The 20888-nt window shown below is 44.9% G+C and overlaps 1 protein-coding gene across 2 annotated transcripts in view; it reads right to left on the bottom strand.

The window, feature by feature from the left end:
* The window catches only part of TGFB1I1 (transforming growth factor beta 1 induced transcript 1), a 51946-nt gene that overhangs the window by 10732 nt on the left and 20326 nt on the right, over positions 1 to 20888 (bottom strand). For both annotated transcript variants that reach the window (XM_070767202.1, XM_070767203.1), the window contains 5 exons: positions 20500 to 20579; positions 17960 to 18105; positions 5524 to 5620; positions 3252 to 3351; positions 176 to 448 (listed from right to left, as the gene is read on the bottom strand). In XM_070767202.1, the coding sequence (XP_070623303.1) occupies positions 176 to 448; positions 3252 to 3351; positions 5524 to 5620; positions 17960 to 18105; positions 20500 to 20579 (696 nt within the window). The remainder of the gene's footprint in view (positions 1 to 175; positions 449 to 3251; positions 3352 to 5523; positions 5621 to 17959; positions 18106 to 20499; positions 20580 to 20888) is intronic.

The following is a 20888-nucleotide window of genomic DNA, read 5'->3' as shown; positions in this document are numbered from 1 at the left end:
AACACTGTATTTCATTCATTCAGATCTAGGATGTGTTATTTGAGTGTTTCCTTTGTTTTTTTGAGCAGTATATATTGCCAAGCCCACTGGTTATGTATTAACACTTCCTGATTTCTTTGCTTGTACCCATCAGATCTACTCAGATATCTGACCTGCGTACAAAGGCAACACTGACCTGGCCGGCGATGGGTTTTTGGCAGGAGGCACAAAGGCCCTTGGCTGTGGTGGAAATGCCTTGGCGGCTGAGATCCGATTCCAGCATCACAAGCATGCTATCCAGGTTCCCGCCGGGCTGGCCTGGGGACATCTGGGGGGACATAGCAGTGGGGCCTGGGCAGACAGATGACACCACGGGCTGCTGAGCTGAGGGCACTTGGCCGGGGGCAGGTGCCGGGGGCACCGTGGTGGTCGTGGTGGCGGTCATGGTGGGAGCAGAGACGCCTGGAAGCTAAAGGTTTAGAAAACACGAGGTAGTTAAGAGTCAGGTATTAACAATGCTATCGATTGCTGCTTCTCTTATTTTGGGCAAGGCTTCAGATCCGATCTCCAGAAACCTTAAGAGAAATGCTTTCTTTCGTCTTAGGAGAAAAGGATGTGAATTTACAATACAGGCAGTCTTCGAATGACTTTAGCAATCGAGTTGTCGAAGCGTGGAACTCATTACCGGACTGAGTAGTGTCAACCCCTAACCCGCAACATTTCTCCCTTAGACTATCCACGATTGACCTCTCCAGGTTCCTAAGAGGTCAGTATGGGGTGTATATAAGTGCACTAGTGTGCCTTTCATCCCCTGTCCAATTGTCTTTCCTTTATCTCATATATCATATATCTTTTCTTCCTTTCATATATCTTCTCCTCTACTTTTATATCTTTTCTTTATATATAATACCTCATGTCTATCCTCTTCAATATGTATTGTGTATTGGACAAAATAAATAAATAAAATAAAATAAAATAAAATAAAATAAAATAAAAAAATAAATAAATTGAATAAATGAACGAATGAACGAATGAATGAATGAATAAATAAATAAATGGAAGGCCGTGAAGATCTGGCTTTGCTGGCAGGCCTGGGGCCGTTGAGCAACTCGATAAAAGCTTGATCCGGCCACTAAACAAGGTGAATGTTTTTCGTGGGTTTTAGATTGTTTTTATACTGGTTTTTGCATGTTGTACACCACCCAGAGTTTGGCAGGAGTTGGGCAGCCTATAAGTGTAAACAACAACATCAACAACAACAACAGCAATAATAATAATAATAATAATAACAACAACAACAACAACAATAGCAATAATAATAATAATAATAATAATAATAATAATAATAATGAGTATTTTGGTTGTGGTGAGGGAGGCATTTGCCCAGGTTCGCCTGGTGCACCTGTTGTGGCCCTGTTTAGTCAGGGAGCCTCACAGTCGCTCACGCCCTTATCACCTCGAGGTTCGACTATTGCAACGCTCTCTACATGGGGCTACCTTTGAAGAGTATTCAGAAACTGCAAATTGTGCAGAATGCAGCCGTGTGAGCAGTCATGTGCCTGGCCAGACATGCCCATATCTCTCCAGCACTCCGCGGTCTGCATTGGCTGCCAATTGGTTTCCAGATTCAATTCAAAGTGTTGGTTATGACCTATAAATCCCTACATGGCATCAGACCAGAATACTTGTGGGACTGCCTCCTGCTGCATGGATCCCAGTGACCGGTTAGGTCCCACAGAGACGGCCTTCTCCATGTCCCGTCAACTAGACAATGTTGTTTGGCGTGGCCTAGGGGAAGAGCCTTGTCTGCCCTGGCCCTCAGGAAACAACTCCCCCACCCTCCCAGCCTTTTGTAAGGCCTTGAAAACGCATCTCAGCTGACAGGCCTAGGGTCACTGAAATTTTAACATCTACCCTGGCCTACGAGTGAAGAATGATAGGATGAATGTGGATGGTTGGTTTTTAAATACCTACGGGTTTCAGAATTTAGATTTCTATGTGTTTTAGTATAGAGATTTGGAGAGTATTTTAATATTAGATTTCTTCATGTTTTGTACTTGTGAGCCACCCTGAGTCCCAGAAGAAGGGCAGCATAGAAATCTCAACAACAAACAAACACACACACACACACACACACACATAAATACATAAATACATAAATACGAATCCCAGCAACCAGTTAGGTCTCACAGAGTTGGCCTTCTCCGGGTCCCGTCAACTAAACAATATCGTTTGGCGGGACCCAGGGGAAGAGCCTTCTCTGTGGCAGCCCCGACTCTTTAGAACCAACTCCCCCCAGATATCAGAGTTGCCCCCACCCTCCTTGCCTATCGTAAGCTCCTTAAACCCACCTCTGTCGTCAGACATGGGGGAATTGAGACTTTCCCTCCCCCTAGACTTATAAAATTTATGCATGGTATGTCTGTATGTATGATTGGTTTCTTAAATTGGGGTTTTTAAATTAACTTAAATATTAGATTTGTTTACATTGTCTTATTATTGTTGTTAGCCGCCCTGAGTCTACGGAGAGGGGTGGCATACAAATCTGATAGATAGATAGATAGATAGATAGATAGATAGATAGATAGATAGATAGATAGATAGATAGATAGATAAATCAATCAATCATGAGCAGGGCTGGTAGGATGCTGGAATTTGCTCTCTCTGATACCCTCTAATGCAAGAGTGTCACACTGACGGCTTGCAGGCCAGATGTATCATGCGGCCACTCCCACTCCAACTCCACAAAGGGAAAAACATTGACATGTGTCACATGAGAGCAACATCACACTGCAAGTTTGACACCGGTGCCCTAGTGGCACAGATGATGCTACTGAGTTTGGTAATGAAACCCCTGCAGGGAAAACCACCAAACTCATAGAGAACCAACGATCACACAGCTCAACCTTGAACTGCAAATATTTTCTTCCATCGCTACTCAAATATCTACACTTACATGCGCAATACTGTAGTCAAACCTTAAACAATTCTGAAAAGCACGGAGTCCCCTTCATCTTCATTCCTAGGACTACCTAGGGATGGGGTGGCGCAGTGGTTAGAGTGCAGCACTGGAGGCTACTTCAGGTAACTGCTAGCAGTTCAAATCTCACCACCAGCTCGAAGTTGACTCAGCCTTCCATCCTTCCGAGGTGGGTAAAATGAGGACCCAGATTGTTGGGGGCAATAGGCTGGCTCTGTAAACCTCTTAGAGAGGCTGTAAATCACTATGAAGTGGTGTATAAGTGCTATTGCTATATGATCAGGATGCTTACATTGCTCTGGACGCGGAAATCTGACAAGGATGCCATAAGCTTGTCCAGCTCCAGAGTCGCTGAGGTGGCCGTTGGCTTGGCAGTTGGAGACATGGTTGACCTGTGATAAGAACAGCCATGAGAAAAGATATAAGCACGATGATTACAGGAGAGGCACCCTTAGTGTAAAAATGTATGACATATGTCATTAGTCTACGATGCCTAAAACACGATCTGAGTATTGCCCACAAGATCATATGCTGCAATGTCTTACCAGTCAATGACTACTTCAGCTTCAACCGCAACAACACAAGAGCACGCAACAGATTCAAACTTAATACGAACCGCGCCAAACTTGACTGTAAAAAATATGATTTCAACAATCAAGTTATCGAAGCTTGGAACTCACTACCGGACTCAATTGTGTCAACCCCTAACCCCCAACACTTCTCCCTTAGACTCTCCACGATTGACCTCTCCAGGTTCCTAAGAGGCCAGTAAGGGGCGTACATAAGTGCACTGGCGTGCCTTTCGTCCCCTGTCCAATTGTCTTTCCTTTCTTTCACCTATCTTATATATTCTCTTCCTTTCATATATCCTCTCCTCTAAGTTCACCTTCACCCTCTTTTTATATTATCACATGTCTATTTTCTTCCTATGTATTTATGTAGTGGACAAATGAATAAATAAATAAATAAAAATTAAGAAAAGGCTATTAAATATGAGGTGAATTAGGATGGAAAGCACTCAGGGAGAGTTAAAGAGGGAGAAAAAGGAATTAGAAAGGTGAAGAGAGGGAAGAAGGTTCTACATTTAGGCAAGAAAAACAAAATGCACTGGTACATTATGTGGTGCGTTGCTCAACAGTAGTAACTGTGGGAGGGATCTTGGAGTCCTAGTGGACAACCATTTAAATATGAGCCAGCAGTGTGCAGCAGCTGCCAAAAAAGTCAACATAGTTCTAGGCAGCATTAACAGAGGGATAGAATCAAGATCACGTGAAGTGTTCATACCACATTATAAGGCCTTGGTAAGGCCACACTTGGAATACGGCATAGAAACATAGAAGACTGACGGCAGAAAAAGACCTCATGATCCATCTAGTCCAGTGTTTTTCAACCAGTGTGCCGTGGCACACTAGTGTGCCGCGAGACATGGTCAGGTGTGCCGCGAAGCTCAGAGAGAGAAAGAAAGCAAGAGAGAGAGAAAGAAAGAAAGCAAGAGAGAGAAAGAGTGAACGAGCGAGAGAGAAAGAACAAGAGAGAGAGAAAGCAAGAGAAAGAGAACAAGAAAAAGAAAGAGAGAAAGAGAGAGCTAGAGAGAGAGAGAAAGCAAGAGAGAGAAAGAAAAAGAGGGAAGGAAGGAGAGAGTGAAAGACATAGAGGGAGGGAGAGAGAAAGAGAGCAAAAAAGAGGAAGGAAGAGAAAGAAAGGGATGGAGAGAGAGAGAGAAAGAAAGGGAAAGAAAGAGGGATGGAGAGACAAATAGAGCGAAAGGGAGGAAGAGAGAGAGAGAATTTTTTTGTCCAAACTTTTTTTAGCAGCCCCCCCCCCCCCGCTCAATGTGTCCCAGGGTTTCGTAAATGTAAAAAATGTGCCACGGCTCAAGAAAGGTTGAAAATCACTGATCTAGTCTACCCTTACACTATTTTTTGTATTTTATCTTAGGATGGATATATGTTTATCCCAGGCATGTTTAAATTCAGTTACTGTGGATTTACCAACCACGTCTGCTGGAAGTTTGTTCCAAGGATCTACTACTCTTTCAGTAAAATAATATTTTCTCATGTTGCTTTTGATCTTTCCCCCAACTAACTTCAGATTGTGTCCCCTTGTTCTTGTGTTCTTGTTTTTCTATTAAGTCATGCGGAATCAGACCAAAGCCCATCGAGTCCAGCATTCTGTGTCACACAGTGGCCCACCAATTGTCCTTGGGGATCTTGAGCAGAAAGGGAAAATAAGACACCCCCCCCTTTCCCTTGACCCCCAACAAATGGTACTCAGGGAAATCCTGCCTGCCTCAACCAACATAGAGGTGGCACATTTGCATCTGTTGTGTGCTTGTGCATTGTTGTGGTTTCTGGGAGCTGAAATCCACCTATCTTAAAGTGGAGAAAGTCATAATGTAGAAACACTGCTCCAGGTTATAAAATGGAAATACTAATTACCTGTCAAGATGATAAGAGAATTTTACTTGGTATTTAGATTTAGTGCACCAAAAGCAATGTTTCTCAGACCTCTTTAGGACTACTGGCAAATTCTATCTCAATTTCTCCTATGTATATGCCACTTACCGGGATAAAGAAGTACCATCTGTTGAATCATCCGTTCTCTCTTTGTCCTTGTCTGCAGCAGGACTTTTGCTGGATGGGAACTGGGACATTATTTCATCTAGGGTTAGAAAGAGAAGGGAAAGGAAGAGTAAACCTTTGAGTCAGATGCTATTCCACAAACCAGCCATTAGAGGGCAGCAGAGCCACACTCCCAGGCAAGAAAACATCTGGAGAACAGTATACACCCACAAAGGAAGCATATGGTAAAGAGAAAAAAAACTTGGAAAATAGAGCAGAAATACACTGAAAGGAAGAAGCAACTTCCTCCTGCTGCGCTGAGATCTGGCAACTTCATCCAGGGCAGAGAAGGAACTTCCATTCTTCACCCGAACGTGCCTTATGTTGGAAAGTGCAAATCATAGGAAGCTGATGGAGGAAGAAATAAATGCTCCATTGCAAGGAAAGGTCAAGCCACATGGGATATATTGGCAGTGGGTGGGGCAAAATCTGCTTGCAAACGGGGGAGAGGCATTTAGAGAGACTCCAAGACGTAAAGCGATTCTGTTCAACAGATAGGGCAGTCGATTCAAGAGAGACAGCCTTAGGCTGCTTTTTATTTTTATTTATTTATTTGTCAAGCACATGTGGGATAGTAGTAGTTTGTATAAACATAACATAAGTAAAAGCTAATGAATAAGGGGGCCATTGGATATGGACGTGGTGTACTTATGCACGCCCCTTACAGACTTCTTAGAAACTGGGAGAGGTTGACTGTAGACCAGTGATTTTCAACCTTTTTTGAGCCGCGGCACATTTTTTACATTTACAAAATCCTGGGGCACACCACCAACCAAAACGACACAAAATGACACTCTAACACAGTGCATATTATACATATAGTTAATAATATAGTTTCTAAATGTATTTATACTCACTTGGTTCTGTCTGTTTTGATGGTGCATATAGAGATTTGAGCTCTTTAAGACAACCCTTCAGGAGGCCAAATACAATATAGATAACATTGTGACGCATTGTGATGCGTTGTACATCGCCCTCTGCGGGGGCCTCTTATAAAAAGAAAAAGGTCAAATATCTATATACACCATCAGGATCGACATAACCAGCTGAGGCTGAGGCTTCATCTAGTGGTGGCAACATTCACCTCCCGTCCTGACCAGGATTAGAAATCGGGACCATAGGGAAGAGTAGCAGTTTCAACTACTCGCCGTGGCCACACAATGACAAGTGCAGCCCGAGCGGGTATCTTCCTGGGTGTGGATGAGAGGTGGCCTGCTATTGGTTCATCGCTAGTGGTTGGGATGAATCCTAGAAGGTGATTGGTCAGTGAGCGTTCCCTGTGCCTCCACTCTTCCTGTCGCTGATAGTTGGCGGGATTGTGCGGGGAATGTTTATGTTCGGATGGAGGCGGCTGGCAACAGGCCAGATAAATGGCCTCCACGGGCCGTATCTGGCACGCGGGCTGTAGTTTGGGGACCCATGTTTAATTTCCCCACGGCACACCTGACCATGTCTCACGGCACACTAGTGTGCCACGGCACACTGGTTGAAAAACACTGCTGTAGACCATCTAAGGTTAAAGTTTTTGAGGTTTGGGGAAGAAACCACAATCAGATAGCGCATTCCAGGCATTGATCACTCTATTGCTGAAGTCGTATTTTCTGCAGTCGAGTTTGGAGCGGTTTATATTTAGGTTTGGGAGTTACAAACTTTGACTGAGAAATGGAGCTCTGCTTTATGTCAGCCCAGAACTATTTATAACAATCTTTTCCAAATTTGCCAAGCATGCATGTATGGACTTCAACTCCCAGAATTCCACAGGCACCAGCAAATAAACACCCCAGATATCAAAGAGCAAAGCCTGGAGCCACTTTTCACAGCTGTTTTATGCAAACCAACCCTTGTATTCATGGGCCTTTAAGGACCACCCAGATTTATTTGCCCAGTACTGAAGAATGTTTGACAACATCTAGAGGCTGGAAGGGGTCAGAAAAGACACCATTTTTAATTCTCACTTGACCATAGAGATTACTGAATGTCTTTAGATTAGATTAGATTAGATTAGATTAGATTTATTGGATTTATATGCTGCCCCTCTCCGTAGACTCGGGGCAGCTCACAACAATGGTAAAAAACAATACATAGTAACAAATCTAATATTTAGCCATCTAAATTACAGTTTTAGGTTAAAAAATCCAAAAGAAACCCCATTATATAAAAAAAACAAGCACAGAATCGAATCACACACAGAAACTACATGGGCAAGGGGGAGATGTTTCAGTTCCCCCATGCCTGACGGCAGAGGTGGGTTTTAAGGAGTTTCCAAAAGGCAAGGAGACCAGTTCTTTCAGCCTGACCAGGATTGTTGTGTTTACAATGAAAGAAGTTGACATCCCAGTTACACACCAAGTTGAGGATCAAAGGAAAAGGGAGGGCATACATAAAATGGCTAAATTAAAAACTCCTGGTAGTCCTTGACTTACAATAGTTTATTTAGTGACTGTTCCAAGTTACAACGGCACTGAAAAATGTGACTTATGATACCGAGTTGTTGTTGTTATTATTATCATCATCAATACAACACAGCAAACGAGGTCACTATGCTGGATTTCGTATTTCATCACCAGTCGGGCGCTTCCCAAACACCTAGGACTGCATGATGTAGCGGCGAACTATGTGTGCCGATCCCAGTAAAGCGGCCTTTTGCAATTGACAAGATGGAGATTTTGTCAACTCCGATGGTTTTCAAATGTCCGCTGAGATCCTTTGGTACTGCGCCCAGTGTGCCAAGTACCTCTGGGACCACTTTCACTGGCTTATGCCAGAGTCGTTGCAGCTCGATTTTTAGATCTTTGTATTTCACTAATTTCTCTAGCTGCTTCTCAATTCTGCTGTCCCCTGGGATTGCGATGTCGATGATCCATACTTTCTTCTTCTCCACAATCAGGATGTCTGGATTACCCAGACATCATCATCATCATCATTATATTACTGTTACTGTTACCGTTAGGATTACAATTACGATTACTATTAATTAAATTTGTATGCCACCCAACTCCCGAAGGATTCTGGGTGGCTTACAACATTACCTTTGAGGTTACCCCATGATCATGGCAACTAGTTCATGACTATTGCTGTGTCCGTGGGGGTCAGGTCATCCCCCTTTGTGATCTTCTGACAAGCAAATTCAATTGAAAAAGCAAATTCACTTAACATCCAAGTTACCAGCCTATCAATATGGCAATTCACTTAACAACCATGGCAAGAAAAGTCGTAAAATGGGCAAAATTCACTTAACAAACGCCTCGCTTAATTACAGAAATTTGAGGCTCAATTGTGGTGGTAAGTCAAGGATTACCAGTAATGGCTAAATTAAGAACTACAGGTTGTCCTCTATACTTACGACCACAATGGAGCCCAAAATTTCTGTTGTTAAGTGAGACATTTGTGAAGTGAGTTTTACCCCATTTTTATGACCATTCTTGCCACGGTTGTTAAGTGAATCGCTGCAATTGGTAACTTAGTAACCCAATTGTTAAGTGAATCTGGGTTCCCCATTGACTTTGCTTGATAAAAGATCACAAAAGGTGATCACATGACCTCGGGACCCAGAAACAGCTATAAATATGAACCAATTGGCAAGCATCTGAATGACCATAAGATTGTGGTGCAGGTCGTAACTATGAAAAATGGACATAATTCACATTTTTCAGTGCCATTTTAACTTTGAACAGTCACTAAACAAAACTGTTGTTAAGTGAGGACCACCTGCAGAGACAATGAGTGCCAAACCAGACTATAACCTACAAATGAAGGAACCTGATTCTGAATTGCTGTTGTGTCACATCTGGCTAGCCCAGCCTTAGTTTCAGGACCTGAAGCAGCCTTGAGAGAAGAGGATGTTTACCCCACACTGCAAACCAGATGTTCTTCAGATGTATTCAACCACGTCTCCTATAACTCACAGTCCATTTTGTTCCTAGGCCGAGTAGCAATTATGAGGGTTCCCTCCTTTCGGCCAAAAGATTCACCAACTGCTACAATTTCTGCTCCTCAGCCCTTCCTCCACAATGCTTTGTTCTTCCTTCTCCAGATGACTACCTCAGCAAATGATCAATTGTTCCATTGCACAGCCACCGTGGCTGAAACAGCTGGGATGACATGTTCCCCAGCTGACTTTCACCACCGCTGGTCGAGAGCTCTGTGATGGATGCCGACCCCAGACAAGGCCCAATAGTGTCCCTCTTCTTCCCTGTCCTTTCAGGGCAGTTCTGGCAGCTATGGACTCCTACGGGTACAGTCAGGTATGCAGTACTAATAGAAAAATTTTGGTCAGGCACGCAGTACTGGTAGAAAAAATTGGAATTCTTTTCTTTTTTTTCGCTTCTGGGCTCTGAGTATGTTTTTCCTACTGCAGGTTGAATATGTATAATTTTAGAAGAGTTGTTGTGTTTGTGTGTGTGTTTATATGTACGTACACATACAGTTTATGTAGTAAATGTTGTATCCTGTAATGGCTACCTTGTAACTCTGTAAATAGTTTGTTCCTCTTTCAGCGCTGTCTGAGCCCAAGCAGGAAGTCGCTCCTGATTGGCTCAGACGCGGCCGGCTCTAGCTTTGGCGGGAACCGCAAATATATAAAAGGAGCGGTTTCTCCAGGCAGAGTCAGTCGGTACTCGCTGAATTGTCACTTTACCTTGCTGAGCTGTCACTTATTCTCTGAGCTGAATAAAAGTACCGATTGCTCAAAACCCGGTCTCTGGGTCTACTTCACTGGCGACGAACGGACGGAAGAAACTTCGCGTGCAACATGGACAAAATCCAGATCGGCCAGGCTCCGGAACTCTTCGATCCCGAGAAATCGACATGGGACGAGTACATGGCCACCTTCGAGATCTTCCTCGAGGCGGCGGGAATGCAGGACGCCGAAGCCGATCGCAGACGGGCTATTTTCCTTAACTACTGCGGCGCAGAAATCCGTAGACTTGCCCAAACTCTCACCGAACCGGAACAAGCAAGAGCCACAGCGTGGGACGTCCTACAACAAAAACTGGCGAGCCACTTCAAGCCGACCAAACCAGCCATGGTTTTTCGGCATCAATTCCACATGATGGCTCAGAGGGAAACCGAGTCGATCAGCCAGTTTACAACGCGGCTTCGAACGGTACTTGCTCAATGCAAGTTTAAAGACCCGGAAGCTCGCCTCACCGACGCCTTGGTTTTCGGCATGAAAAACAGCACGGTGAGAAATAAACTCCTCATCGAAGAAGAGCCGAGCCTACAAACCGTAATTAAACTGGCGCAAACCGCAGAAGCAGCCGACGCAGCGGCGAGAGAATTGAAAGAGCACGGAAGACGAGAACTCATTGCAAAAATCGACTCCGCGTCTCCCAACGCCGTGGAAACAGCCAACAGCCAACAAATTCCCAGTGGAGACAACTGCCTCCTGGTGCAAGACCAGCCGAGACACCTGAGAGCTACTCACCCAGCCCCCTGCGCGGGCTGCCGGGGAAATCACCAGCGCCATCGATGCCCCTTCCGAGACGCTACATGCCGCCGTTGCAACCGGAGAGGCCACATCGCCATCGCATGCAGAGCAACAGCGCCAGAGGAAACATTTGCCACACCGCAATACCAGCGACCTCAAAACCAGACCCCCCAAGCGCGAGAAAGGAGACCATTCCGCAACGCGGGTCAAAGGAACTACTCAACCGCTAACTGCGACTACTATAGAGGTAACTCTCAATTTTCCGTGAATAACACGGCAACCAAAAAAGGGGCTAAAATTGTTATATCACTGTTACTCAATAACCAACCTTGCTCAATGGAGCTGGATACGGGCTCTAGATATACCATCATGCCCTGGGAAAAATTTAAACTGTATATGCCTAATGTATCTAAGGCTGACCTAAATCAAACCTCTTTGGTGATTAGAGACTTTCAGGGGGGAGTAATCTCGGTCTTGGGAACAGCAAATGTACCTATCGCATTCAAGAATGTTAAATGTACCCTTCCCATGCTTATTGTAACAGGGGCCAAGCACTCTCTTCTGGGTTTAGCATGGATGGAACCACTGGGGATCGAGGTTTCGGGTGTGTGTAATGTAAACTGTTATGATATGCCTAACTTTGTGAAAGAATTCCCTGAAGTGTTCAGCCCCACACTGGGATTGTATAAGGGGCCCCCTATATCTTTCTCTATTGACCCCAAGGTCCCACCGATCAGACTAAAACCTCGCAGGGTCCCCCTGCCGCTCCTCCCCAAACTAGACATACAGCTGGACAAACTCATTAGCCAAGGTATTTTGGTCCCTGTGGAACAGGGGCCATGGGAAACTCCCATAGTTACCCCTCTGAAGCCAGATGGCTCTTTAAGAGTTTGCGCTGATTACAAATCGACCCTGAACAAGGCACTCCAACACCACCCCTACCCCATCCCGGTTGTGCAACAACTGCTACACTCCCTGGGGGAGGGGAAAAGGTTCGCAAAGATCGACCTGGCGCAAGCTTACCAGCAACTTCCGGTCGATGAACAAACAGCAAACGCTCAAACAATTGTAACGCACAGGGGAGCTTTCAAATGCACGAGGTTACAGTTTGGGGTAAGCATAGCCCCAGGAATATTCCAGAGCATTATGGAACGCCTATTGTCAGGGGTAAATGGGGCCATTCCATACTTTGATGACATCTTAATTGCAGGGGAAAACCAGGAACAAGTGAACAAAAGAATAAGGGAAGTACTTAAGAGGTTACAGGACAAAGGTTTAAGAATCAAGCCTGATAAATGTGTCTGGGGAACCAACAGTATAGAATTCCTAGGATATAAAATAGATAAGGAAGGTATCCACCCCACAACAGAGAAGCTGAGAGCAATTAGAGAAGCCCCAGAGCCACGAGATAAGAATGAGTTGCAGGCATTTTTGGGCCTCCTTAATTTTTATTTCGTTTTTTTAAAACAGAAGGCAACAGTAGCAGAGCCTCTCCATCGCTTACTCCAGAAGGAAGCCCGCTGGACATGGGGGAAAACTGAACGTGAAGCTTTTTCTCAAATAAAAAATTTATTAACTTCTAAAAGTGTAGTAGTCCAATATAGTGCTTCACTACCCATTAGGCTCACGTGCGACGCTTCGCCGTACGGCATAGGAGGAGTTCTAGCTCACGTTCTACCTAATAAGACAGAGGCCCCAATAGCATTTTTTTCAAGAACCATGACCAGCACAGAAAGGAATTATAGCCAGTTAGACAAGGAGGCTCTAGCATTAGTGGCAGGGGTAAAGAAGTTTCACAATTACATTTTTGGAAGAAGCTTTGAGCTAGTCACTGACCACAAACCCCTACTAGGCCTGCTAGCCCCCAACAAGCCCACTCCACCTTTTATGTCTCCAAGACTAATCAGATGGGCTCTTTTCCTCTCAGGGTATCAGTATGAGCTCACCCACAAGGGGGGGAAGGAAATCAATCATGCAGACGGTCTCAGCAGATGCCCCATAACAGACTTAGTGGAAGACCCTGTTCCTTCCACAGATGTGTTAATGATAGAACTCGAGGAAAACCCACTAACCACAGCAAAAGAGGTAGCTGCACACACGCAGCAAGATCAAATCCTTAAACAAGTGGTAAACTGTGTCCTAAAGGGATGGCAAAATGATGTTGTGAAACCTGAATTGTGTGATTTTAAAAACAAAAGACTTGAGTTATCATATGTAAAAGGTTGTTTGCTGTGGGGGGATAGAGTGATCATCCCCAAAAGCCTAAGGGGAAAGGTACTCAAAATGTTACATGTGGGTCATCCTGGGATTGTCAGGATGAAGAGCCTGGCAAGGGGGCATTTATGGTGGCCAGGGCTGGATGCTGATATTGAAAGTTGGGTTTCAAAGTGTGATCCGTGCCAAGAGTCACGGCCCAGTCCCCCCAAAACAACTCCGGCTGAGTGGGAACAGCCTGCTGGTCCTTGGTCTAGAATCCACATTGATTTTGCTGGCCCAGTGGGGTCTCAGTATTTTTTAATAGTGGTTGATGCCTTCTCCAAATGGTTGGAAATAATAGCAATGAACAACATAACCACAAGTGCCACTATCAAAGTATTGAGCAGACTGTTTGCATCCCATGGTTGCCCAGATCTCTTAGTGTCTGACAATGGGCCACAGCTAACAGCCAGGCAATTCGAATTGTTCTTAGATGGCCTAGGGGTCAGGCATGCCCTCATCTCGCCTTATTCGCCCTGGGCTAACGGATTGGCAGAACGTTACGTACGGGTGGCAAAGGAGGCATTGCGCAGGTCAGGCCCTGGGGATGTGCAACAGAACTTGGACCAATTCTTACTCACCCAACACATTACCCCTAACTCGCACACACATGTAAGCCCTGCAGAGTTATTGATGGGAAGGAAGTTGAGGTCACCACTAGACAGGTTAAACCCAAGGTTCTGTGTTAATAATAACCAAATGTGTACAAAACCTGAAAGAGAAATGTATTTGGGACAAAATGTATATGTAAAAAGTTTTGATGGAAATGTAAACTGGATGAAGGGAATTATTGTTAAGCAAAATGCACCTAAGACCTATGTTGTTAAACTAGAGGATGGTCGTTTGTGGAAACGACACATAGACCACATTCGGAAGCGAACAGAAAATCAATTGCCACAAACCGCTGACATGGACTCTCCCCCTTCAACAGACTTTTGTACATTGCCCGAAATAAGAGACACGCAAAGAGACTTATCGGGCCAGGGGGAACCATCCAGCGACGCCGAACCATCCTCGTCCTCCGAAGCCTTCGTTGGGCCCGCCAGGCCAAGTCCGCCACACCGGGAGAACAGCGGCGAGCCATCCTCCACAGTCAGTGGCGAAGGAGAAATTGAACTGCGCAGGTCAGCGCGAGCTCCTCAGAGGCCCCACCGATTGGACGACTTTGTCACATGGCTTTCTTGATGGATGTGTCCAACTATGAGGGGAGGGGTGTTGTATCCTGTAATGGCTACCTTGTAACTCTGTAAATAGTTTGTTCCTCTTTCAGCGCTGTCTGAGCCCAAGCAGGAAGTCGCTCCTGATTGGCTCAGACGCGGCCGGCTCTAGCTTTGGCGGGAACCGCAAATATATAAAAGGAGCGGTTTCTCCAGGCAGAGTCAGTCGGTACTCGCTGAATTGTCACTTTACCTTGCTGAGCTGTCACTTATTCTCTGAGCTGAATAAAAGTACCGATTGCTCAAAACCCGGTCTCTGGGTCTACTTCAGTAAATAATATATATTTTTGTGTGCCTATTTGTAATATGTATGTACACATATAGCACATATACAGTAATCCTCGCTACTTCACGGTTCATCTTTTGCGGATTCGCTACTTCACGGGTTTTCAAAGGGGGCTTAAATCCATTATATCCATTGAAAATTTTAAATCCATTAAAAATTCATAAAATTTTTCTACAGTACTACTGTACTCAATTAAAGAAACTGGTAGGATATCACATGTAGTTCCTGGTTGAGCAACATTATAGAATGACTGTTTAATGCAAAGGGTGGGTTTTAAAAGTCCAAATATTCATTAAATACATAAAAAAATATCTTTCCTCTACTTCACGGAAATTCGTTTTTCACAGGAGGTCTTGGAACGCATCCCCCGTGAAAAATGAGAGATCACTGTACATAGAATTAAATATATTTTGGATATCCAGTAATAGTAAATAGATAGGAAAATTGTATCTCTTTGAGGCGAGGAGAGGCCAGGCATCCTAACCCCAACCCAAAGCCTTGACGTGAGTGACATCAAGTTGGCCACCTTTAGGCCAGTCGCATGATCTTTAAGCCACTCCTGGTCACAAGATCATCAAGCCACTCCCACCTGGTCACATGGCTGGCAAGACACACCCACAAAATAAGCCACGCCCTTCCCGGAGTTCTGAGGTTGGTTCCATAAAGACTGCAACCCCCCCACCCAGATGATGGGAATTCCCAGGGAGCGCAGAGAACTCCCGTCCTGCCCCGGTGCCTGGCTACGCCCCTCTCCAGAAATTATGAGGGTTGTAGCCCAGCACACTGGAGGACTCCAGTCTAGTAAGAGAGAGCTGCAATGTGTGATTTCATCCTTTTAGAATCACTTTTCGGGACAACAGCAAACATTGGCACTCAAAGTCATGATTAATTTAGCGATGGTTTACTGAAAAAACCACTGTTGGGTTGGCTGCGTTCACACAATACACCGAGCCTTAAATCATGGTTAACAAATGACAATGGTTGGGTTCATGCATCATGTCAAGCCAAAAACAATAGACATTCCGGCTTGGTGTGAGTCCAGTTTGATGCCACTTCTGATCATTACGGGGGACGATACGGAGGCTTCTGAGGAAGCACCAAAAAAATGCCCCCCCCTCAAAGTTGGCTTCCAACTTCATCTATTTCGTAAAATGGCTGTGTCCATGGAGGTTCCATTTTAAAAAGTTAGTGACCCACCACTGCTCTATAACTGGAACAATTTTGTTTTTAAAGCTGTCTACACTAGTGAATTCTACGTGCCAGCATAGAAGGTAACGTATGTGTACATCACAAAATAACTACTCCAAGGCACAACAAGCTACAAAGCTCTACCAAGCAATAGTGCAGTGTTTTTCAACCAGTGTGCCGCGAGACATGGTCAGGTGTGCCGCGAAGCTCAGCAAGAGAGAGGAAGAGAGAGAGAGAAAGAAAGAAAGAGAGAGAGAGAAAGAAAGCAAGAGAAAGAGAAAGAGAGAGAGAAAGAAAGCAAGAGGGAAAGAGAGAGAAAGAAAGCAAGAGAGAGAGAGAGAGAAAAAGAAAGCAAGAGAGAAAGAGCGAAAAAGAAAGCAAGAGAAAGAGAAAGAGAGAGAGAAAGAAAGCAAGAGAGAAAGAGAGAGAAAGAAAGCAAGAGAGAGAGAGAAAGAAAGCAAGAGAGGCAGGGAAGGAGGGAGAGATAGAAAAAGAGCAAAAAAGAGAGGAAGAAGGAAGGAAGGAAGAGAGAAAGAAAGAGGGATGGACAGAGAGAGGAAGGAAGAAAGAGAGAAAGAGGGAGAGAAATAGAGCAAAAAGGAGGAAGAGAGAGAAATTTTTTGTCCAAACTTTTTTTTAGCCCCCTCCTCCCCCGCTCAGTGTGCCCCATAATTTTGTATATGTAAAAAATGTGCCACAGCTCAAAAAAGGTTGAAAATCACCGCAATAGTGCTAATTACCCTGATGTATGCCACTGAGACTTGGACTGTATACAGGAGACATGGTAGGCAATTGAACTACTTCCACACGACGTGCCTCTGTAAAATTTGAGGATCCGGTGGCAGGATAAGGTGCCTGACACTGAGGTCCTCTCCAGAGCAGCCCTGCCATCAATTCACACCTGGTGATGAAAGCCCAGACACGCTGGGCAGGCCCTGTTGCTAGGATGCCAGACCATCGCATCCCTAAACAGCTCCTCTATGGTGAGCTGTCGAAAGGAAAGCGATCGCACGGGGAGACAAAGGAAGCAATACAAAGACACGTTGAAAGCCTCCTTCAAGTCCCTCAATATCGACACCACCTCCTGGGAAGCCCTGGCACAAGGTCGACCAACATGGTGCATGCCGATCCCCCAAAGCTGCCACACATCTGAAGCCAGAAGTACATTCAGAGCAGAAGAGAAATGAGCACTCCGCAAAGCCAGGGCTGCAAATTCTGTGACAATGGTGCCCACACATGTCTGGTCAACATGTGGTGGAACATTTCATGCCCATTAGAGGCCTCACAAGTCACCTGCAGACACATTGCGTACAGCCCACAGCCCATTAGATGTCAAGGCCCTTCTCGAATGCAATGGATAAACATCACTGCAAGGCCCAGCGTTTCTGCATGTGGAAAGCTGTCTAAAGCACTATGCCCCCCCCATACACAAACACATACAGAGAGAAATTAAGAGAGAGAGAGAGAGAGAGAATGAAGGAGAGAAAAAAGAAAGAGAGAGATAGATAGATAGAAAGAAAGAAAAAAAGGAAAGAAAGGAGAGAGAGAGGGAGAAAGAGAGAGAGAAAAAAAAGAGAGGAAAAAGAAAGAAAGAGAGAGGAGAGAAAAGAGAGAGAGAGAAAGAAGGGGAGAAAAAAGAAAGAGAGAGAGATAGAAAGAAGGAAAGAAAGAAGGAGAGAGAGAGGGAGCAAGAGAGAGAGAGAAAAGAAAGAGAGTGAGAGCGAAAAAAGAAAGAGAGAGAGAGAGAGAAGGAGAGAAAAGAGAGAGAGAGAAAGAAACAAGGAAAGAAAGAAGGAGAGAGAAAAAGAGATAGAAAAGAAAGAAAGAGAGGAAAAAAGAAAGAGAGAGAAAGAGAGAGAGAAAGTAAATAAGTCAGAAAAAGAAGGAGAGAAAGAAAGAAAGAAAGAGAGAGAGAGAAAGGAAAGAAAGAAAGAAGGAAGGAAGGAGAGAGAGAGAAAAAAGAAAGAGAGAGAAAGACAGACAGAGAGACAAAGAGAGAGATACCTGTGATGTTGAACTGGGTTGCGTTGAGTTCTTGCAGGAGCCGATCCAGTTCGCAAAGCCCGGCTCCGAGCACCCCACTGGAGGAAGAGAAAGGCGGAGGGGCAGCAGCTTCCTTCGTCTTGGGTGAGAGGGGCTTGCAGACCGTACTGTGGCGAGAGGCAAAAGAGGTAAGGATGTGGAGTGGCTGAAGAAGGTTTTTGTGGGGCAGCCTCTCCAAGCAAGGAGCATCTGTGGCTAAGAGGGGTGGGAGGCTGTACTGTTCCCACCACACCTTGAAGAGAGCAATGCAGTGCCTGCCTCTTCAGGGAAGGTGGTGAGGAAAGGGTGGCAGCTATTTATAGGATCCGCTCCACTTAATGGAAGCGCTGGACTGAGGCCAGAGGATCTGGGCAAAGCTCCCGGGGAGGCCAAATGCCTCCAGACTTCTCCCCCCCCCCCCCCATTCTTCCTCTGTCCCCTGGGAAGGGTTCGCTACCCCCATATCCTGCCAGCTTAAAGGCCAGCAAGGGGTGGTGTACTGGGCACTATGTACGTTTCTCCAGGATGTTGGATATTTTATTTATTTATTAGATTTCTATGCTGCCCTACTCCTCGGACTCAGGGTGGCTCACAACAAAACAATGCATAACATGTAGAAATCTAAAATTTAAAAACATATTAAAATCCCAATTTCTTTACAAAAACTAAAAACAGTCACTCATATTCAGGCAATCAAACATAAATTCATTCATTGGCTGGAGCTGATGTTGGTCTTTACAGCCCCAGAGCCTGTTGGCAAACATGGGTGTTTATAGTCTTGCGGAAGGTGGGGGGAGGGCAGTGCGAGGGAGTTGGTTCCAAAAGGCTGGAGCCACCACAGAGAAGGCTCTTTCCCTAGGCCCCACCAAGCGACATTGTCCAGCTGACGGGACCTGGAGAAGGCCGACTCTGTAGGACCTGACTGGCCGCTGGGGCTTATGCAGCAGAAGGCGGTCCCATTAAGTAATCTGGTCTGGTGCCATGTAGGGCTTTATAGGTCATAACCAACACTAGCTTAGTATTGGGATCGCCTAGTGGTCTCCCATCCAGTGACTAATAAGTCTGGTTAGTTTACGGAGAGGGGCGGCATACAAATCAAATCAAATCAAATCAAATCAAATCAAATCAAATCAAATCAAATCAAATCAAATCAAATCAAATCAAATCAAATCAAATCAAATCAAATCAAATCAATATAATTCCCAGGGATTAGTCAAGGTCTATTTGATGCAGTTATTTTTGTCCTTTTATATTTTAGGGTCTTTTTTTCTGCAATGGTCAGTAAGAGTGAAACATTAGGACAGGGGATGGGAGGCATGCTGGTTCACTTATGCACGCCCCTTAGTGACATCTTAGGAATCGGGAGAGGTCAACACTGGATAGTCTAAGGGTAAAGTTTTGGGGGTTCGGTGATGATACTACAGAGTCAGGTGGTGAGTTCCATGCATCAACTACTTGGTCACTAAAGTTGTATTTCCTGCAGTCGAGTTTGGAGCGGTTTAATTTCAGTTTGTATCTGTTGTGTGCTCGTGTGTCGTTGTGGTTGAAGCTGAAGTAGCTTGTTTTAGCAGATGATTTTATGGGCTATGCTTAGGTCGTGTTTAAGGCGACATAGTTCTAAGCTTTCTAAACCTAGGATTGTAAGTCTAGTTGCATAGGGCAGTGTTTTTCAACCAGTGTGCCACGAGACATGGTCAGGTGTGCCGTGAGGAAGGAAGCTCAGGTTCCAGTTTTGCAACTTTTTGCTGAGAGCAAGAGAGAGATTGAAAAAGAAAGAAAGAAAGAGTGCAAGAGAGAGAAAGAAAGAAAGCAAGAGAGAGAAAAGGAGAGGAAGGGAGAGAAATGAGCAAAAAGGGGAAGAAAAAAGAAATGAGAAAATGATTGAGACAGCGAATGAGAGGAAAGAGAGAGAAACAAAAGAGAGAGAGAAGTGACTCTTGATTTAAAGCATATGATAAAAAGCACCCAAAGAATAAGAGAGAGAAAAACCCCAGCCCTCACTTGGTTTTGGAAATGGTTCAAGAGTGTATACACACACACACACACACACACACACACAAGTGGGGTAGAAGACAGGGATGGAAAAAGAGAGGAGAGTGTCTTAGAGTGTCATTTTGTGTCATTTTGGTTGGTGGTGTGCCCCAGGATTTTGTAAATGTAAAAAATGTGCCGCGGCTCAAAAAAGGTTGAAAATCACTGGCATAGGGTATTCCGTTGCAAGTGGAGGAGTGAAGGGCTCTTATAGCAAAGTATCTCTGGACATTTTCTAGAGTGTTTATATCCAAAATGCGGTGTGGATTCCAGACAGATGAGCTGTATTCAAAGATTGGCCTGGCGAAAAATTTGTATGCTCTGGTTAGTAGTGTGAGATTCAGCAAATAAAATCAAAAGAATGGTGCACAAAGTCCTTAGGGAGTTGGGCGCCATACAAATTAAATTAATAATTAATGAACAAACAAACAAAACATGTTAAAGAAACCCACCAGCAAACTTTTCTATTCCCAGAATGACTTTCAGTTTACCTGTAGAGGTGCTCCTTGTCGCTCCCGCCTGGCAGGGTCGATGTTGGGATTGGATCGACTGACATGGTTGCTTTTCCCGCCTGAAAGAAACAAGAAGATCCACAGCTCACATTAGAGAAACATCTTTCAGCTGTGGCGAGGGGGGCGTTTGCCCAGGTTCGCCTGGTGCACCAGTTGCGGTCCTATTTGGACCGGGAGTCACTGCTCACAGTCACTCATGCCCTCATCACCTCGAGGTTCGACTACTGTAACGCTCTCTACATGGGGCTACCGTTGAAAAGTGTTCGGAAACTTCAGATCGTGCAGAATGCAGCTGCGAGAGCAATCATGGGCTTTCCCAAATATGCCCATGTTACTCCAACATTCCGCAGTCTGCATTGGTTGCCGAT

The sequence above is a fragment of the Erythrolamprus reginae genome, chromosome Z, assembly GCF_031021105.1.
Source record: "Erythrolamprus reginae isolate rEryReg1 chromosome Z, rEryReg1.hap1, whole genome shotgun sequence".
Lineage (NCBI taxonomy): Eukaryota > Metazoa > Chordata > Lepidosauria > Squamata > Dipsadidae > Erythrolamprus > Erythrolamprus reginae.
The sequence above is the reverse complement of the archived record's forward strand: the minus strand, read 5'-3'. Positions and strand labels throughout refer to the sequence as shown.